The sequence below is a fragment of the Quercus lobata genome, chromosome 11 (assembly GCF_001633185.2).
Source record: "Quercus lobata isolate SW786 chromosome 11, ValleyOak3.0 Primary Assembly, whole genome shotgun sequence".
In the NCBI taxonomy this organism is placed as follows: domain Eukaryota; kingdom Viridiplantae; phylum Streptophyta; class Magnoliopsida; order Fagales; family Fagaceae; genus Quercus; species Quercus lobata.
This window is the reverse complement of record NC_044914.1, coordinates 32,156,749-32,172,307: the sequence shown is the minus strand read 5'-3', so window position 1 is coordinate 32,172,307 and position 15,559 is coordinate 32,156,749. Positions and strand designations below refer to the sequence as shown.

General features: G+C 34.3%; 1 protein-coding gene across 1 annotated transcript; it reads left to right on the top strand.

Annotated features, from left to right (window-relative positions):
- The first annotated feature begins 9,378 nt into the window (after positions 1-9,378).
- Positions 9,379-13,635, top strand: LOC115969025. Its single transcript, XM_031088582.1, has 2 exons — positions 9,379-9,775; positions 13,086-13,635. The coding sequence occupies exons 1-2, from the start codon at positions 9,479-9,481 to the stop codon at positions 13,203-13,205; spliced, it is 417 nt and encodes a 138-aa protein (XP_030944442.1). The 5' UTR covers positions 9,379-9,478; the 3' UTR covers positions 13,206-13,635.
- Positions 13,636-15,559: the final 1,924 nt, after the last annotated feature.

The following is a 15,559-nucleotide window of genomic DNA, read 5'->3' as shown; positions in this document are numbered from 1 at the left end:
TGAGAAATTTAATTTAGGCCCTCATACAAAAATTTAATTCAATAATAATTTAGGCCCATTTCTTATATCCCGTTATTTCCTATCCCATTATAAGACATACTTGATAATATTTCTAGTAAATTTTGGTGTGAGAAGTAGGCAGTGACAATTTGGAACATGTACTTACCACAAAAAAGAAAAAAGAAAAAAAAAAACAAAAACAAAAGTAAAAATACTATTTTGATCCATACATTTCAATGGTAGTTAATTTAGTCTATATTATTTTGAACTTGCAATCAATTTTTATTAATAAGTTGACGTTAGAAGCCAAATTAACTGTAAGCAAAAATAAATTTTTATTAAAAATCTCTGTCATTTCAAAAAATTGTTTGACAAATTTAATCCATATGGGAAAGGCTGTCTTTTTTTTTTCAAGAGCTATCAATACTTATTTTTCTTCAATTTTTTTTTTCTTAATCACTTTTACTTGAACCTTCACCATTTACATCACTTTATTTTACAAAACTCATACGTTATTTTAACAAGTTGTATAGAAAGTCATGTCTTTAGACTCTTTTGATAAAAAAAAAAAGTATTGTAAAGTGTTGTGTGTAGTCTAGTTCTATTATTCAACAATAAAATAAAATTACTAATTAAACTAATTAGAATTCACGTAGTATCCCGCATGCATCAAAAATTGATTAGTGTCTTAATCTGATAATAAAAAAACTACTATCATAGGCTAAAAAGGAATTCACGTTATATGTACTATGTAGTTTGATCATAGATGGCATTAAAGTTAAAACACTATATAAGAAATTATTGCTGTGGATGCACTCAAAACTCAAAAGAAGGATTAGATTCTGAATTAGTCCTCACTCCTCAATCTCATTCTCATTCTCAAACCAGGATTACATTGAAAAACACACGCATACACACATTCTCAAAGAAAGGAACGTACCTGACACCTAATTTTCAGCAATAATAATAGGAAAAAAAAAAAAAAAAAACTGCCATAGTCATAAAAACCAATAAAGTTTTGTTCATGAACCTCAACTACTAGTGTAGAGAGAGTATACTATCAATTTCTGAAGGCAACAATCAATTAAAAAAAAAAAAAAAAAAATCTAAAAGAATCATGATGATCACATGAAAAAATTAAAGTTCTCGTACCATCATTTTTAATAATAAGAGGGGGCCTCCGTTCTGTTATGGAGGACAGCTTAGTGTGTGTTGGTGGGTCCGAAAGCCCAAACCCACCAGCGTAGAGTAAAAGCGAAAGGAACCGACATTGGTTTAACGGTCATATCGATAATCTTGCATGATGTTTACTCGCTAGCCTCTTCTTGTTGGCCCATTTCTTTCAAAACAGCTTATAATGACTCCTTGACCTCCACCCCCCACCGATTGAGCTGACTTTATCTCAGTTCAACTCACAAGTTGCACCATTTCTTTTTGCGTCACAATTTTGTCACAACTCTAATACGATAGATTGTGAGTAATAGAGAAAAAATGATGGGTTTTTGTATAAGTGACAGACAGTTAATCACAGTCTGTCATATAAAATAGTTGTGAAAAATGATGTGATAAAGGGTGTAGTCCTAAAATTACTTTTTTCCTAAATCGTTGAGCTAAAGCAGATCTCAAACAAAAGTCAATTTACAAGGAAAACAACTTACTGATTAATCAATAATCATTAAGATTAGTGGCACTTTTGTTTTTGGGCATGTTCCTCTAGTTGTGATGGTTATTTGGCACCAGCTGAACAAAGAAATTTTATTCACATTTCATAGGATTGTCAATTTCAACCTATTCCTCTTGTTATAGATGTTATTGGGAATTTGGGATATGGCCAAAAATGTAACCTCAAAGTCAAAATCTAAGATTTCTTTCCTCGCCTAAAAAGTTGCCAGCTGCATGGAGCTAGTTGTAACAATATAACATATCTAAGCAAAAATTAGGAGAGACATTCATTCTAGAGCAAAAGGAAGAGGGTGGTAGTTCCTTTCTTTCACTTGTCCTTGAAGGTAGGGTTCAAATTTCAGTACTAAGGCCCACCCCCAATTTCATTGCTTGGGAAGCTTTAGAAGTAAGCTCACTCTTCAGCCTCATTTGATAATTGATATTGGCAACTGAATCCAAAGCCTGGACCCAAAAAAATAAAAACAATGAACTTTTTTTTTATGGGATTTTATCGAAGGGACAAGGAACGTGAATCTCAATCATAGTTCCTAAAAGTAAAAGGGAAGTCAAGTCAATCTCAATGGTTGGGAATTTTCATTAAAAAAATTCATACACCAACAAGCCCAAACTGAACTTGAATATTGCACCAAGAGAAATCCTGGCCTAACAATTAAGAAGGATTATCAATTATGGGCCATTTAACATGAACTGGGCTCCTCTTAGATTTCCTGTAGAATAGGTTTCTTTGAGTCTGGATGTTTTGCAGGATTCAAAACCAACCCTGGCCTGGCCCTATGATCCTATAGGTGAGAGTTTGGGTACCATGAATGATAGACAACCCCTTCCTCTCCAAAATGTTTTTTTTTTCAATCACCCTTAAGGTCATATAATTTTAATTCTACCTTTGTTCTATGCTAAAATTTCTATGTATAACAACTCTACCAAGTACACACCCAAATATTATTATGAGCTCCCAAGATGAATTTTTTGTTTCTTACCTAGTGGATCTTCAACCATGACTTTATGATTCACCCTATTCTATTCTTATGAGGTGTGGAAGTAGTATTTAAAGGCAAAAACGCCTTTTTGGTCCCTTTATTTTGGAGCCATTTTCATTTGTTCTCATGTTTTTTAAAACTTTCAATTTCTTTAGATTTATGAACCTATTGGTCATATTTGGTCCTTCCATTATCTAAGTGACAAAAAAAGATTATGTGGCACAATTAAACTTGGATATAGTTAATAAAATAATAATAAATTTAATTAACATTAAAAAATTCCACTCTTGCATCTAAAAGAATGAAAAAAAAACAAAAATAGAAAATAATTCCACAATTTTAAAGAAAGAAAAAATGAAAAAAAATTGTTGAAAAATTTAATCTACATTTTTTTCTCTCATTGTTGCAACTTCAACTCCCAAGTGCTGGATTGTCACGAAATAATAACTCTGTGAGTTTGAAGTCGAATCCACAAGGAAGGGAATTGATTAGCAATATAATAGATAAAAATAAAATAAAAATAATAAAGTATAATTAAAGAGAAATTGTGATTTGGTTGGAGTTAATGGCTATTCTAAACACTTTATTTTGTTCTAGCCTACGCCCATGCGTAAGGCTGTAAACGAGCTGAGTTTTACCGAGTGATGCATGTTCAAACTTGGCTCGTCGGTAAAATTCAAAAGCTCAAGCTTGGCTTGAGCTTGAGACAAGCCTAAAATATTGTTTGAACTTGAGCTTGTGGGAATGCCAAAAAGCTTGAGTTTGGCTTGGCTTGGCTTGATTCATTAGTCAATCCAAGCTTGAGCTTAATATCAAGCTCAAACTCGAGCTAAGATTAGGCATGTCCAGACCCATCCAAAACCCGACCCACCCGGAGGATCCGACCGGCGACCGATCCGAAACCGGCCGACCCGATCAAGTCACCGGTCGGCGGCGGATCATTTTTTCCAAAAACCGACTCCGGCGAGTCGGTCTCGGTTTTCCTCTCGCAAAACCCGAAAAATCCGATCCGACTGATGTTTAAGAATTTCCAGCCAAAATTTTCAGATTCCGGTGAGTTTTTCCTAGATTCCGGCAATATTTCCAGAATCCGACGATATTTTCCAGATTCCGGCCTCAAATTTCCGGATTCCGGCTTCAAATTTTCAGATTCTGGCAACAAATTTTCATATTTCGGCGACTTATCAAGTAGATCTAGTGATATTTTGTCCAAATCTAGTGAAATCTCATCGAATCAGGTGAGATTTCTTCCAAATCTGGCGAAATCTCACTGACTTTTCGCCGTTTTCTCGCCGGAACCTCAGATCTTGACTTCGACCGACCCGCCCAAAACAAATTGGATGTCTGAACCGCCCGATCCGATCAGTTTCTCGGTCGACGGCGGGTTGATGGTAGACTCCACCTGATCAGGTCGGGTCGACGGCGGGTTGAGCACAAACCCGACCCGCCCGACCCATGGATAGCCCTAGCTAAGATCAAGCTTTTGAGCTTGAGATCTAACAAAATTATCTTATCAAATGCTTAAATCTCCCAAAATCAAGTAAACAAAAATAAGAAAATAGCATACTCATTTTATCATGCTTCTAGTCCAATCTATGATTAGCCATCGTTCAAATTACAACTTTACAAAATTAAATCCATCCATTCATCCTTTATTGCATATAGCTTCATCAATAGTTTAAAATATAATTTTTACATCCACATTAGATGATAAAGAATTATAAAAAGATTTGTTTGTAACTATTGTGAATGAGAAAAGATTAACATGCACTTTACATTAGATAATGGATAAGGAAGGACCATATGTGGCCCACTTATAAAATTTTTTTAAAAGGTAACTAAAGTCTAAATTAGTATTTGATCAGTTTAGAGGGAAGTGAAAAATTAAGGTAAAGGGCAGTGGTCCATTAAGAGATATTTTTTTATTAATATATGTGTAATGAGTTTATTTAGAAAGCACATATCAAGCCTATAAATGAGTCTATACTTGACTTGTTTTGTATTGAGATTTATAGTTCACAAGCTTGTTTATGAACAAATAGTTTTGCTTGGGCTCAGCTTGTTTACTAAACAATCCTAAAACTAAGAGTCCGTTTGGTTTGAGGGGTAGAAAAGTGGGAGGATAGAAAATTATTGGAGGATGGAAAAGTGAGAGGATATAAAAGATTTAATTTTCCCTCATGTGTTTTTGGTTGGAGGGATGGAAAAGTGGAAGGATAGAAAACTTTTTTGTTTGGTTTAGAGAAAAAATGAGAGGATGGAAAATAAAGTAAGTATAAATTTACAATTATGTCCCCACTAAATAAAATAAAAAAGTAACACATTTTTTATTTAAAAAATTGTGTATGAAGTATGTACACTTCAAAAAAATTTTTTTTTTTAAAGGAGTACAAGCTAAAGGAAGATGAGCACTAACAAAAAAAAAAGAAAAAAAGAAAAGAAAAGAAAAAATCACTAAATTAAACAAAAAGGAAGATATTTTTTGATAACCAAAAAAAGAAAAAATAGATAGCAGTAGTATGACTGTACAATGGATCGGGATAAAAAAGAAAAAAAAAAAAAAAAAAAAAAGCCAAACTGGCAGAGAAACGAAAACCCATGTGCACTTGCACATGGGTATTCTAGTCTTTTTAATGCACTGAGTTTTCTCTCAATTTTGAGAAGAAAAATATTTTGGTGGGACCGGAGAGAAAACACTTGGATCCCACCATATTTTTTTCCCCTCCCCCTTCCAACCAAACACCCATTAAAAAGTTTTCTCTCCACTTTTCTCTCCTCAATTTTTCATCATTCCTAAAATCTCTCCAAACAAACATATCCTAACGCTCAAGCTTGACTTATTTATAAATAAATAAATATGAACGAGTTTTTGATTGAGATGAACCCGTTTATGAACGACTTGATTCATTTACAATCCTAGCCCATGGTCACTAGTCCCAATGACAAGAAATATGAATCCCTGTCAAAATGTCCAATTCCTAGAAACCCAAAAACACAGCCTTGGCCCAATACCCCATTTTAAGCAGGGTTTCCCAATGTGGCGTACTCAACTTACCTGCAAGTGTACTCCATTTTCCTATGTTTTTTTATTTTTTATTTTTTATTTTTTATTTTTTATTTTTTTATTTTTTATTATAAACTTTAAATTAAAGAGAATTTCAAGAAGAAAAACAATTAGGCTATCCTTCCCTTTGAAGTTGCATTGGTAATTGTTGCAGAAAGCCAACGCCTTCCTTCTCTAAGTAATGCTTATTTCAGACAATGTTATTATTTCTCAGTAATTGTTCTTACAAAAGAGGAATGGTATAGAGGGGAGTAAATGATATTGAGAGGAATATTGAATGGAGGTTTAGGATTCCGAATTTTGTAAGGACAAGATGTAAAACCCATATTTATCCAATTAGTGATTGCTACATCAACATTTTACTTAAAATTCGATACATCATACCACACTTAATAATATCTCAATAAATTCCCAATTTAGTTGAATTTATATATGAGTATTAGAAATAATTGAGTGTGATTATGTTTATTTTTAAATATATGATAAGATGACTTGACATGTTGAAAGAGTCAACATAAGTTTTACGTCACATCCTTACTAGGGGTGGTGGCTTGATGCATTTGGGTGCCTAAGGCGAAAACTAATATTGAGGCTTTTTATATAATATGTGGGATAATTACAATAAACCCACATGTGGTTAGGTCCGTTTTCACTTTACCTACTTGTGGTTTAAAACTTTACACTTTGCCCACCTGAACTTTAATCCGTTACCCATCTCACCCTCAGACGTTAGAAAAACACATTTTTAGGGAAAAACAAACATAACAAAAGGAAAAAAGCTAGGGTTTTGATTGCTTAAGAACTTGTTTAAGAACAAAGTAAAGGAATAGCACACAAATGAGGTGGATAGAAATTTTCAAAATTTGTGAAATAACCATTTACTTAGGGTACTATTTAACTTAAAAAAAAAAAAAAAATACTTGAATCGTTGTATTTCAGTGTTTATGTTGATTGTATTTTATCATTGGACTAAATCATCAAGCGATTTATGGTGTATGTGAGGTTCGAACTACATATCTCTCTTGTCCACATACAATGTTTGCATCTTTTATAAGGATACCAAATCAATTTAGAATACACTATGAAAGATTGGGGAATCAACTTTGGTAAAGAATTATACGTTCAATCATATAATATTTACTCATTGGTTTAATACATAGTTCACTAAGAACTAAGAAGGCAATGTTAGAAGAAATTTTTTCCCAAAAAAGAGAGGGACAAAAAAATATAATATTTAGTCATATCTTACTACATGCTTGATTGGGCTTTTGTTAACAAATGCACCTATTAGGGTGGAATCTAATGAGTCATATTGCATTACTATATTGGAAATTGGAAAGTAGTTAAAAAAAAAAAAAACTTTTTTAATTCAATTTCATATCACTTCAAAAAGAAAAATCTATGATTTGATTACAATAAAACCTTAATCTTGTGGATTTTAATTAACTCAACTAGTAAAGTCTCTAATGGTTGAATAAGAGATTTGAGATTCAATCTCTACTTATACTAAAAACTGATTGGTGTCTTAGTCTGATGATAAAGAGCTATCATCAGAAGTAAATGCCATAAATTGAAAATTTATTTTATTAAAAAAAAAAAAACCTTAATCTTAACTGTTTAAGTTGTTAACCCATGCACTAGGGGAAAAAAAAAGTTTATTTATTTATTTTAGAGCATCCACATCAGTTCGTTTTAATTTTCTGTCTATTTTACACGAAAGAACCTACTTTTTCTATTTTGTACATCCACTTTTACAAAATACCCACATCAGTTTATTTAGGGGTGTCAATTCGGGTTAGCGTGTCGGATTCGTGTCGTGTCGAGGTAGGGGTATTCGACTAAATGACTCAACCCTAACCCGACCCATTTAACAATCGTGTCATGATCCTTCAATCCTAACCCGACCTGTTAATAAGGCGGGTTAACCTTACCCAACCCATTTGACACACTTAATAAACGAGTCGAATTGGGTTAACACAAATGTAACACAACCCATTTCAACCTGCATAATATTAAATATAACATCTATCTAGAAATAATTTTTTTTACATCCTAAAAAGCAATGCATACACTTCAAGTCTTCAACCCACATTCAAAATAATATAGTTCAACAAAAATATAACATTCATCTAGAAATAAGTTTCTTACACTCCAAAAGAAGTGTATACACTTCAACCCAAATTCAAAATAACAAAGTTTAACAAAAAAATAATATCCTTGGAACTCGTCAAATGCTAAGTATCAATATTGAAAAAATTAGAGCAAACAGTAGACTAATCCTGATTATGACCACGATTATAATCCATAGATTCTTTGTTAATGTCCAAATTCATAACATCTTCCACAAGCTCATCCAATTTTATTTGTGCAAGTTTTATGCCAAAAAAAAAAAGTATTAGTAGTTCTAGGATTTGAAAGTTTCAATTTCCAATTATATCCCTTGTAAATTTTTATAATTACTCACTTTTCCTTCTAAATTTAAAATATATGTTGGATATAAAAGATATTTGACAAATCTAAAATAAATAAATATTTATTTGTTATACGAGTTAAACGGGTTGTGTTAAGTGGGTCATTTTGGGTTGACACAAATAAATTGGCGTGTCAAACGTGTCTATTGCGGGTTACGCAGGTTGACCCGCTTATAACACGGTTCTTATCGTGTCGCTTTCGGGTCGACCCGTTTATGACCCAAACCCATTAAGGCTCAACCCTAACCCGAAAAAATCCGTGTTGGGTTCGTGTTGTGTTCGTGGGTTGGGTCGAATATTGACACCCCTAAGTTTATTTATTCTACATATTTATTGATTACAATTTTTTATTATTCACTCCCTCACTGCCCTTCTCTCTCACAGACCCACAGCTACCATCACCACCCAGCCAAATCATCACCCACCTAATCGGCGGCAAGATCATCAAAACCCACCAATGAATCAGAAAAGCCAAGCCGATTAAGATCAAAACCCACCAACCCACACCCACAATCAACCAAAAAACTAGGAAAAATGGATCAAAACCCACCTCCTCGCGACGGTCGTCGGCCTCAATCAAAGTGCCTCGCAGCACCGCCACCTCCTCACGACGGCTGCCGGTTTCAAGCTCAACCAAAAATGGATCAAAATCCACGAGATTCTAGGCAACGGACCTGTCGGAGAACTCCGTTTGTGTTGTAGGCGACGGATTCGTCTGACGACTCGACTTGCTCAACCTCGTTCTCATCGGCGGCAATGACGATCGGTGGAAGCTAGAGGAAGAAAAATGGATGAGATGAGAGAAAGTGAGAGCTGTGTTGTGTGCCTAAGAAAGAGAGGGAGGTGAGAGTTAAGTAGAGAGGAGAGAGAAAAAACTATTAAAAAATTAAATACACATGCTACAATGTCCGTGTAAATTTACACTGGTACTGTAACTCGTTGAAAATTTTAGATGATTTTACACGTTTTTAAATGGACTGATGTGGAGTATTTTTTGGTTTAAAATATGTAAAAATGGTCAAAATGTGTATTTTACACATTTATAAAAGAGCTGATGTGATGCTCTTATAAGCAACAAAAAAAAGTTTTGGATTCAAAAAAAGGAAAAGAAAAAGGGTATTTTGGTAAAAATATAATGATCTGGAGAAGGGCTGAGACACTATTAACCATGGATTAGGAGATTAGGCGGGCTGTAGTATTGTCTTCTGTTTTTCTTTCACAGTCACTCTTCACAGTTCACACACACTCTCTACTCTATCCCTTGACTTAGCAAACCGACAACCATGGCCACTTCTCTAAGGCTGTTCTCTTCCTTTTCCTCCGCCAAAGCGGCGTCGCTGATGCCCAAATCTTCACCTAGTCTCATGCTCTACTGCTCTCCTGCTAACCTGCGCATAGTGCGCACTGTCACCTCCGCCACCGTGTCCTCCAACGAAGCCCCACAGAAGCGCGCTCCACGTGGCATCATGAAGCCCCGCCCTGTCTCGCCGGAGATGCAAGACCTCGTTGGAGTCCCCGAGATTTCTCGTACCCAAGCTCTCAAGCAGATTTGGGCCCACATTAAGGAGCACAATCTTCAGGTGTTTTTTTTTTTTAATGTTCTTTTCCTTTTCATTTCGTCAGTTTATGCAAGTTATGTTTGGTTTTTTCGAAACCCTTTCGGTGGGATTTTCAAATGGGTTTGGGGTTTTACTTTTATGTTTGGATAAGCCTTTGTTGGTGTATATGAAATGTGGGTTATGTTGTTGGGTCTAGGTTATTGTTGTTTTTAGATGGCTATACTGGTGAAAATGATATTTTGTAGATGGAATATGAGATTTTAGATGTGGGCTTGGTCTTTTTTGAGGGTTTAGATGGGTTCGTGCTTTTGGATAAGGCTGTTGTTGTTGCAAGTGAAATGTGGGTTTTTGTTCTCTGTTTTAGTGTCTCAAATTGGTTATTGAGCTGTTTCTGAAACATTTGTTTGTGGCTGATGTGGGTTTTGTTTTCTTTGTTTTTGGAGGATTTCAGATGGGTTTCCATTTTTGGATATGGTTCTCTGGGTTTAAATGAAATTTAGGCTTCTATTTTAATCTAATTTTTGCTCATAATTTATTGATAAGTAAGATTAGTTTTATTAAAAACAGACTACTTCATGCAAAAAGGCAATGGGGAAGCCAAATAATTACAAAGGATGAAAACAGTTTTTGCTCATAATTTATGCAAGTAATAGTTGAATTTTAAACCCTTTTGTGGGTTTTGGTTATGCATTATGGATTTCATGATTTGGATAAGGTTGTGTTGGATATGAAAGGTGGGTTATCTTGTTAATCTGGCTGTATTTTCTTACTCTTTTAAAGCAATAATTGATTTTGGGAAGCATTTGGTGTGTTTAGTATTATTTGGCATTTTGTATGGGTTTCTTATGTTTTCGTAAAGCTGTATTGGTAAAAACCAGATTAGGTTGTTATTGTGGCTCAATTAAGTTGTCTGTTTTATGTTATAGATGGAACTGATCTTTGTACTATTAAATTTACTGTCATTGTCAGTTTGTGAGATGGATACTGATGTTGTTGCTTGTCTGAGGCTGTTTTTGGTGTGTAAGAGATATGGGTTTTGACGAATGGTTTGATTTAAGTTTGTTCCATTGCCTTTTTTTTTTATTTTTTAAGCAATGCTTGGTAAGTGAGAAAAATAATGGTATTGAATCTTTTGATTATTAAGGTTTGCTTTTGGGGTGCCCCCGGCCCCAGCACCCACCGCACCGTGTTTTATACTATGATGGGTGAGGTTGTGTTGGTATGGTGAAATGCGTGTTCTAGTTTCAGTATAGATAGGTTTGTTTCTAAGGGGTTGTTTAATGAGTTTATATGTACTTTTTGCTGTTTCTTCATCTGCATAAGCTATGGCTATGGATTAAATGTAGTCTTTGTTATTACCATCCTCTGTTTGGGCCTGATAGAATTTTCTATTGGTTTATATGATTGTGTATCAATTTTCTATGCTTCTACTGTTCGAAAATTTGTGTTGTGTTTGATGAAGTGTGTGCTTTCTTTATCAACATGCTTGGGAGGAAAGTTGGGCTTTATCATGGGCCCTTATGCTCATATGCCGGTTTTAGGTCTTTTGCATGCAGAAAATGTATATTGTAATGTTACCCACTTGCGTGCTGGCCTTATTGCTCATTTTCTCCATTTTCTTCTTCTCTTTCTTGTGATAATGTTTACAGGTACTGTTCATACTGCCCCTAAACACCATAAAACTGTTTCTTTGTCTTCTCTCTTACGACCTCAAATCAAGCCTTTTCTTTTACCTATAGTCATCAAATTACTTAGCAAAGCATATTTTAGTTCCTATCACAACCCCATAACCCTATCTTCAACAATTCTAGACCTTATATCCACAAAATTCTCCTAATCAAACGCACCGTAAGTGCATATAAACAGATTCCCCAATTTGTCTCACACTACTAGTTATTTGAACTTCAATATGTAGTTAATTATGATTAGTGCTGTAATGGAAGCTGACATATTTATAATTCCCAAGGATTTTTAACTTGCTAACTAGATTTGAATAAGTATTTATTTGTAGTAACTTGATTTACAATGTAAAAACACTAGGCATGGTAGAAAGCTGGTGGTGTTGGAATAGTTTGTGGTTGAGCTATTTGCTCAAAATATAAGTGTGATAGGGGGCCAACTGATACCTCCTCTCCTTGCAAGTGCTAGGTGGAGGGTGAGGTTGTGCGTTCAAGACCCACCGGGTGAATGTGTGACTTACCAATTTAAAAAAGTGTGATAGGGTGCATTAAGGTTAGGTAATTATTGATTTTGTTGAATTTACATGGAGCTCTACCCTTATAGGAGAGATGTTAGTTTTGAATTTATTAGTGCTAGGAAGTTTGAGATGGTATATGTACAATTTTCAGATAATTAGTGTTGTTTTAACAATCTGGAAAGCTTAAATTATGGTTTGCATTGTTAAGTGTTGGTATTGACTCACTTATGGAGTAGGTGTGGCAAAAAACTAAATACCCTTTTTAGCAGGCCAAAATTTATCTGTGTAGTAACTATTAAACTGTTGGCATAGGCATAGCAACAGTGTCATGTGACTCGTGCTTTCAAAGAAATTGCAGGCTAACTTGGCAAGAGTTTTTACTGTGCTTCTTTTATGCAACTGTTATGATGACTTTTAAATATGAAGGGTATGATGTTTAATTGGACATGGAAATGATCATTACTTTTTGTACATTCTATAGATCAAGTGTTAGATGAGTTTTGTTTGTTCTCCTTATGTCAATTTATATCAACGTGTAAGCATTCTAAGAATAACCAGTAGAATATTGTTCGTGATAAAAATGCACATAGAAGTTGATACTTGAATAGTGCAAGATTTTATAACTGTGATTTTGGTACTTTGAATTAGGTAAAAATATCCTTTTTTTAGAACATTTTCGGGCTGAATTGTGAGGATATGTCTATATTTTATATATGCTTACCTATATATTTGATTGATAAACTGTGGTGGTGGGTTTTAATTATTACTAGATATAAAATGTGTCATGACTCTTGCCAACACAAGATAATTGCCTCGCTCATGAGAGTTTGTGCATGCGATAATGGCACAGAAAGAGAAGACAAATTTAAATTAGTTCAATATATGCTGTTGGCTAATGTTCCAAATAGATTCCATTTGGATGACAGGTTTAATATTTCTGTCTTTGAAATGGCTGAGAGGGTTATTTAATTTTTTATTTAATTTTTTGGGTTGGAGTTGCTTTGAATATTAGCTATCATGTACTTTAGCTTCCAGGAGCTATCTTTTACCGAGGGTTGAGTAGTAACTATGCTATTTCCATGCTAAGTACCCTTTATTTTTTCTTGACTTGGTCCTTTCTTTTCAATCTTTTAGGACCCTGAAAACAAGAGGATCATAGTTTGCGATGACAAGCTGAAGAAGATATTTGGAGGAAGAGAGCGGATTGGGTTTCTCGAGATTGCAGGGTTGATTAGTCCTCACTTTATTAAGTGAAACCAAGAGCATGCAAGAGAACCAAGATGGAGTTTGTGGAAATCTTTTGTATGTGGAGGGGCCGTGTTTTGGTTGATGATTAAGGACTACTCTTTTTGCAAACCTAGTAGTGGTGTTAGCCTTAGTATTTAAGAGTCTTTAATTCCAGGTTCCTTTTAATTTGTAGGCTTTTTTTTAATGCAATATGAATAGTGAATGCCAGTTTCTACTTTGTTCCATATCTTCAATTTTGGTGGTCATAAACTTGTATTATGGCTAATTGTCTCCTTTTAGGTGCCTGTGCTTGAAATTGCCCTCTGTGAGAACTGAGATAGATTCTTGAGGAGGTATCTTGTCACACGGTATATGAGACTTGCATATGGGTTAGATTTTACATGCTCAGAGAGTGGCTCATGAAGTTGTTACATAATATAATTCCCAATTCTTGAAAGGCTACAAATTCTCCCCTAATATGACACGTGAGGAGTCCAATCACCATTTCACTTGCAGACATTTTATCTAGAATTTATTTTATTATATCTTATGCTGACTATTTTATCTAAGAATTAGCGGAATTTGAAAGCTTTCAATGAGCTATACAGATAATGCCAAATGTGATTCAAAAAAAAAAGAAAAAAAGATTCAAAATAGGAAGAAAATTAATCAGTAATAAGTCATCCATGCCATGACTCAAAAATATGATACTGGAGACACTTTAGATAAAAAATTAGATTAATCAATATATATTTATTAGCAAATAGATAGCTTAATTCATCTAATGGTCTCTATTTTGTTTGAGACACCAAATAATATTTTTTTGCTTGTCAATTTTTGTATTCTGGTTAAGATCCCCCTGTAATTCCCTTAGGTTTTAATTAAGATGTATGACATGTGACATTTGAAAATCAAATAAATGTCACATATTGCGCACGTGTCTAAACATGAGAGGGAATTGGAGGTGAATCAGTGATCCCATATAAGAAAGTTTGCCATATTGGGTTAAGCTGAAGAGCCTGAAATACGAAAATGGTGAAATACGTTAGCGTGCATGGGTTTGGGCTAAAATCGAAGTCGTGTCTCAGAAAAGGGGTGGGGGGAATGGATTAAAACATGGATTGCATTATGACTCCACTAAAGGCCGAATATGTTAAGACATCACTGGTAACTTCACAACCAATATGGCTAAGGAGAATTTTAGAAGATGTTGGTGAGAAGCAAGAAGAAGTTACTCCAATTTTGTATGGCAACAAATCTGCTGTTGTTATGTCTAAGAATCCAGTCTACTATAGTGCAACAAATCTGCTGTTGTTATGTCTAAGAATCCAGTCTACTATAGTGCAACAAATCTGCTGTGTTATGTCTAAGAATCCAGTCTACTATAGTGGTACAAAACATATTGCCATTGACTAGTATTCGTCGTTAGAAATAACGTTAAAAATAATGAGATTTATCAAATAGAAAATATTACAAGATGGAAGATCAAGTAGCAGATATCTTCACCATGGTTCTTCCAACAGATAAGTTCTAATACTTTCGAGAAATATTGACCCACACAACAAAACATTAAATGGAAGCGTTAAAAGTTAATACTTTTGTAGTTTTTCATGCATGTGGTTATTTTCCATGTATAACAAACTTATGTCCTTTTTAGTCATTTACTTTCGTGTAACTAGTTGGGTGCATGATGGACAAGTGTAAGGATACCATTTATGTTTGAAAAAGATATTTATTTACTTAGAGAAGTCTAGAATCAATTTAAATGATGCATAAAAAGACATAATATTTTTGCCCATTTCTCTTTCCCTTGTTATAAGAAAATAGTTACCGTCCACTAAAAAAAAAGGATCTATAATAGTAAAAGATTAAAAAAAAAAAAAAAACACATCAAAACCATTGGGGCCCCTTATTCCAAGGCCAACTTTATTTTATTTTATTTTATAGAGTTTCAACCTATGAAGATTCACTTTTGATGATTGTGCTCTTTATCATTTGACCAAAACAACGATCAGTTTTTGGTGTGTAGGCGATAATTGAATCTCAGATATCTTATTTAACTATCAAAGACTTTACTAGTTGAGTTAGCTGAAACCACATTCCAAGGCTAACTTAATATGCTGGGTTTAGTGGATTTTTGTTCATCAAATGAAATGGTAATAGAGTTCGTAGTATTTTAACATTTTCCTTCGTCAATGTATTGTATTAAGAGAAAGGTAGCTGATGATTGCACAAAAATCGTCAATGAGTCGATCCTCCAAATGCATAACAATAGGGTACCTGAAGAACAAAAAGGATGAAGAATCTACAGAGAGCACTAGTGGGGTGCCGGCCAAAAACCCTCCAAAGGTTAAGTCAGTGATAGAAGAATCTCTTAGAGC

What these genes read in the sequence shown, in the direction of transcription:
- LOC115969025 (XM_031088582.1), top strand. Translation starts at nt 9,479, where the DNA reads ATGGCCACTTCTCTAAGGCTGTTCTCTTCCTTTTCCTCCGCCAAAGCG. An exon ending in TTAAGGAGCACAATCTTCAG is followed by an intron (nt 9,776 to 13,085) that starts GTGTTTTTTTTT and finishes TCAATCTTTTAG; the next exon opens with GACCCTGAAAACAAGAGGAT.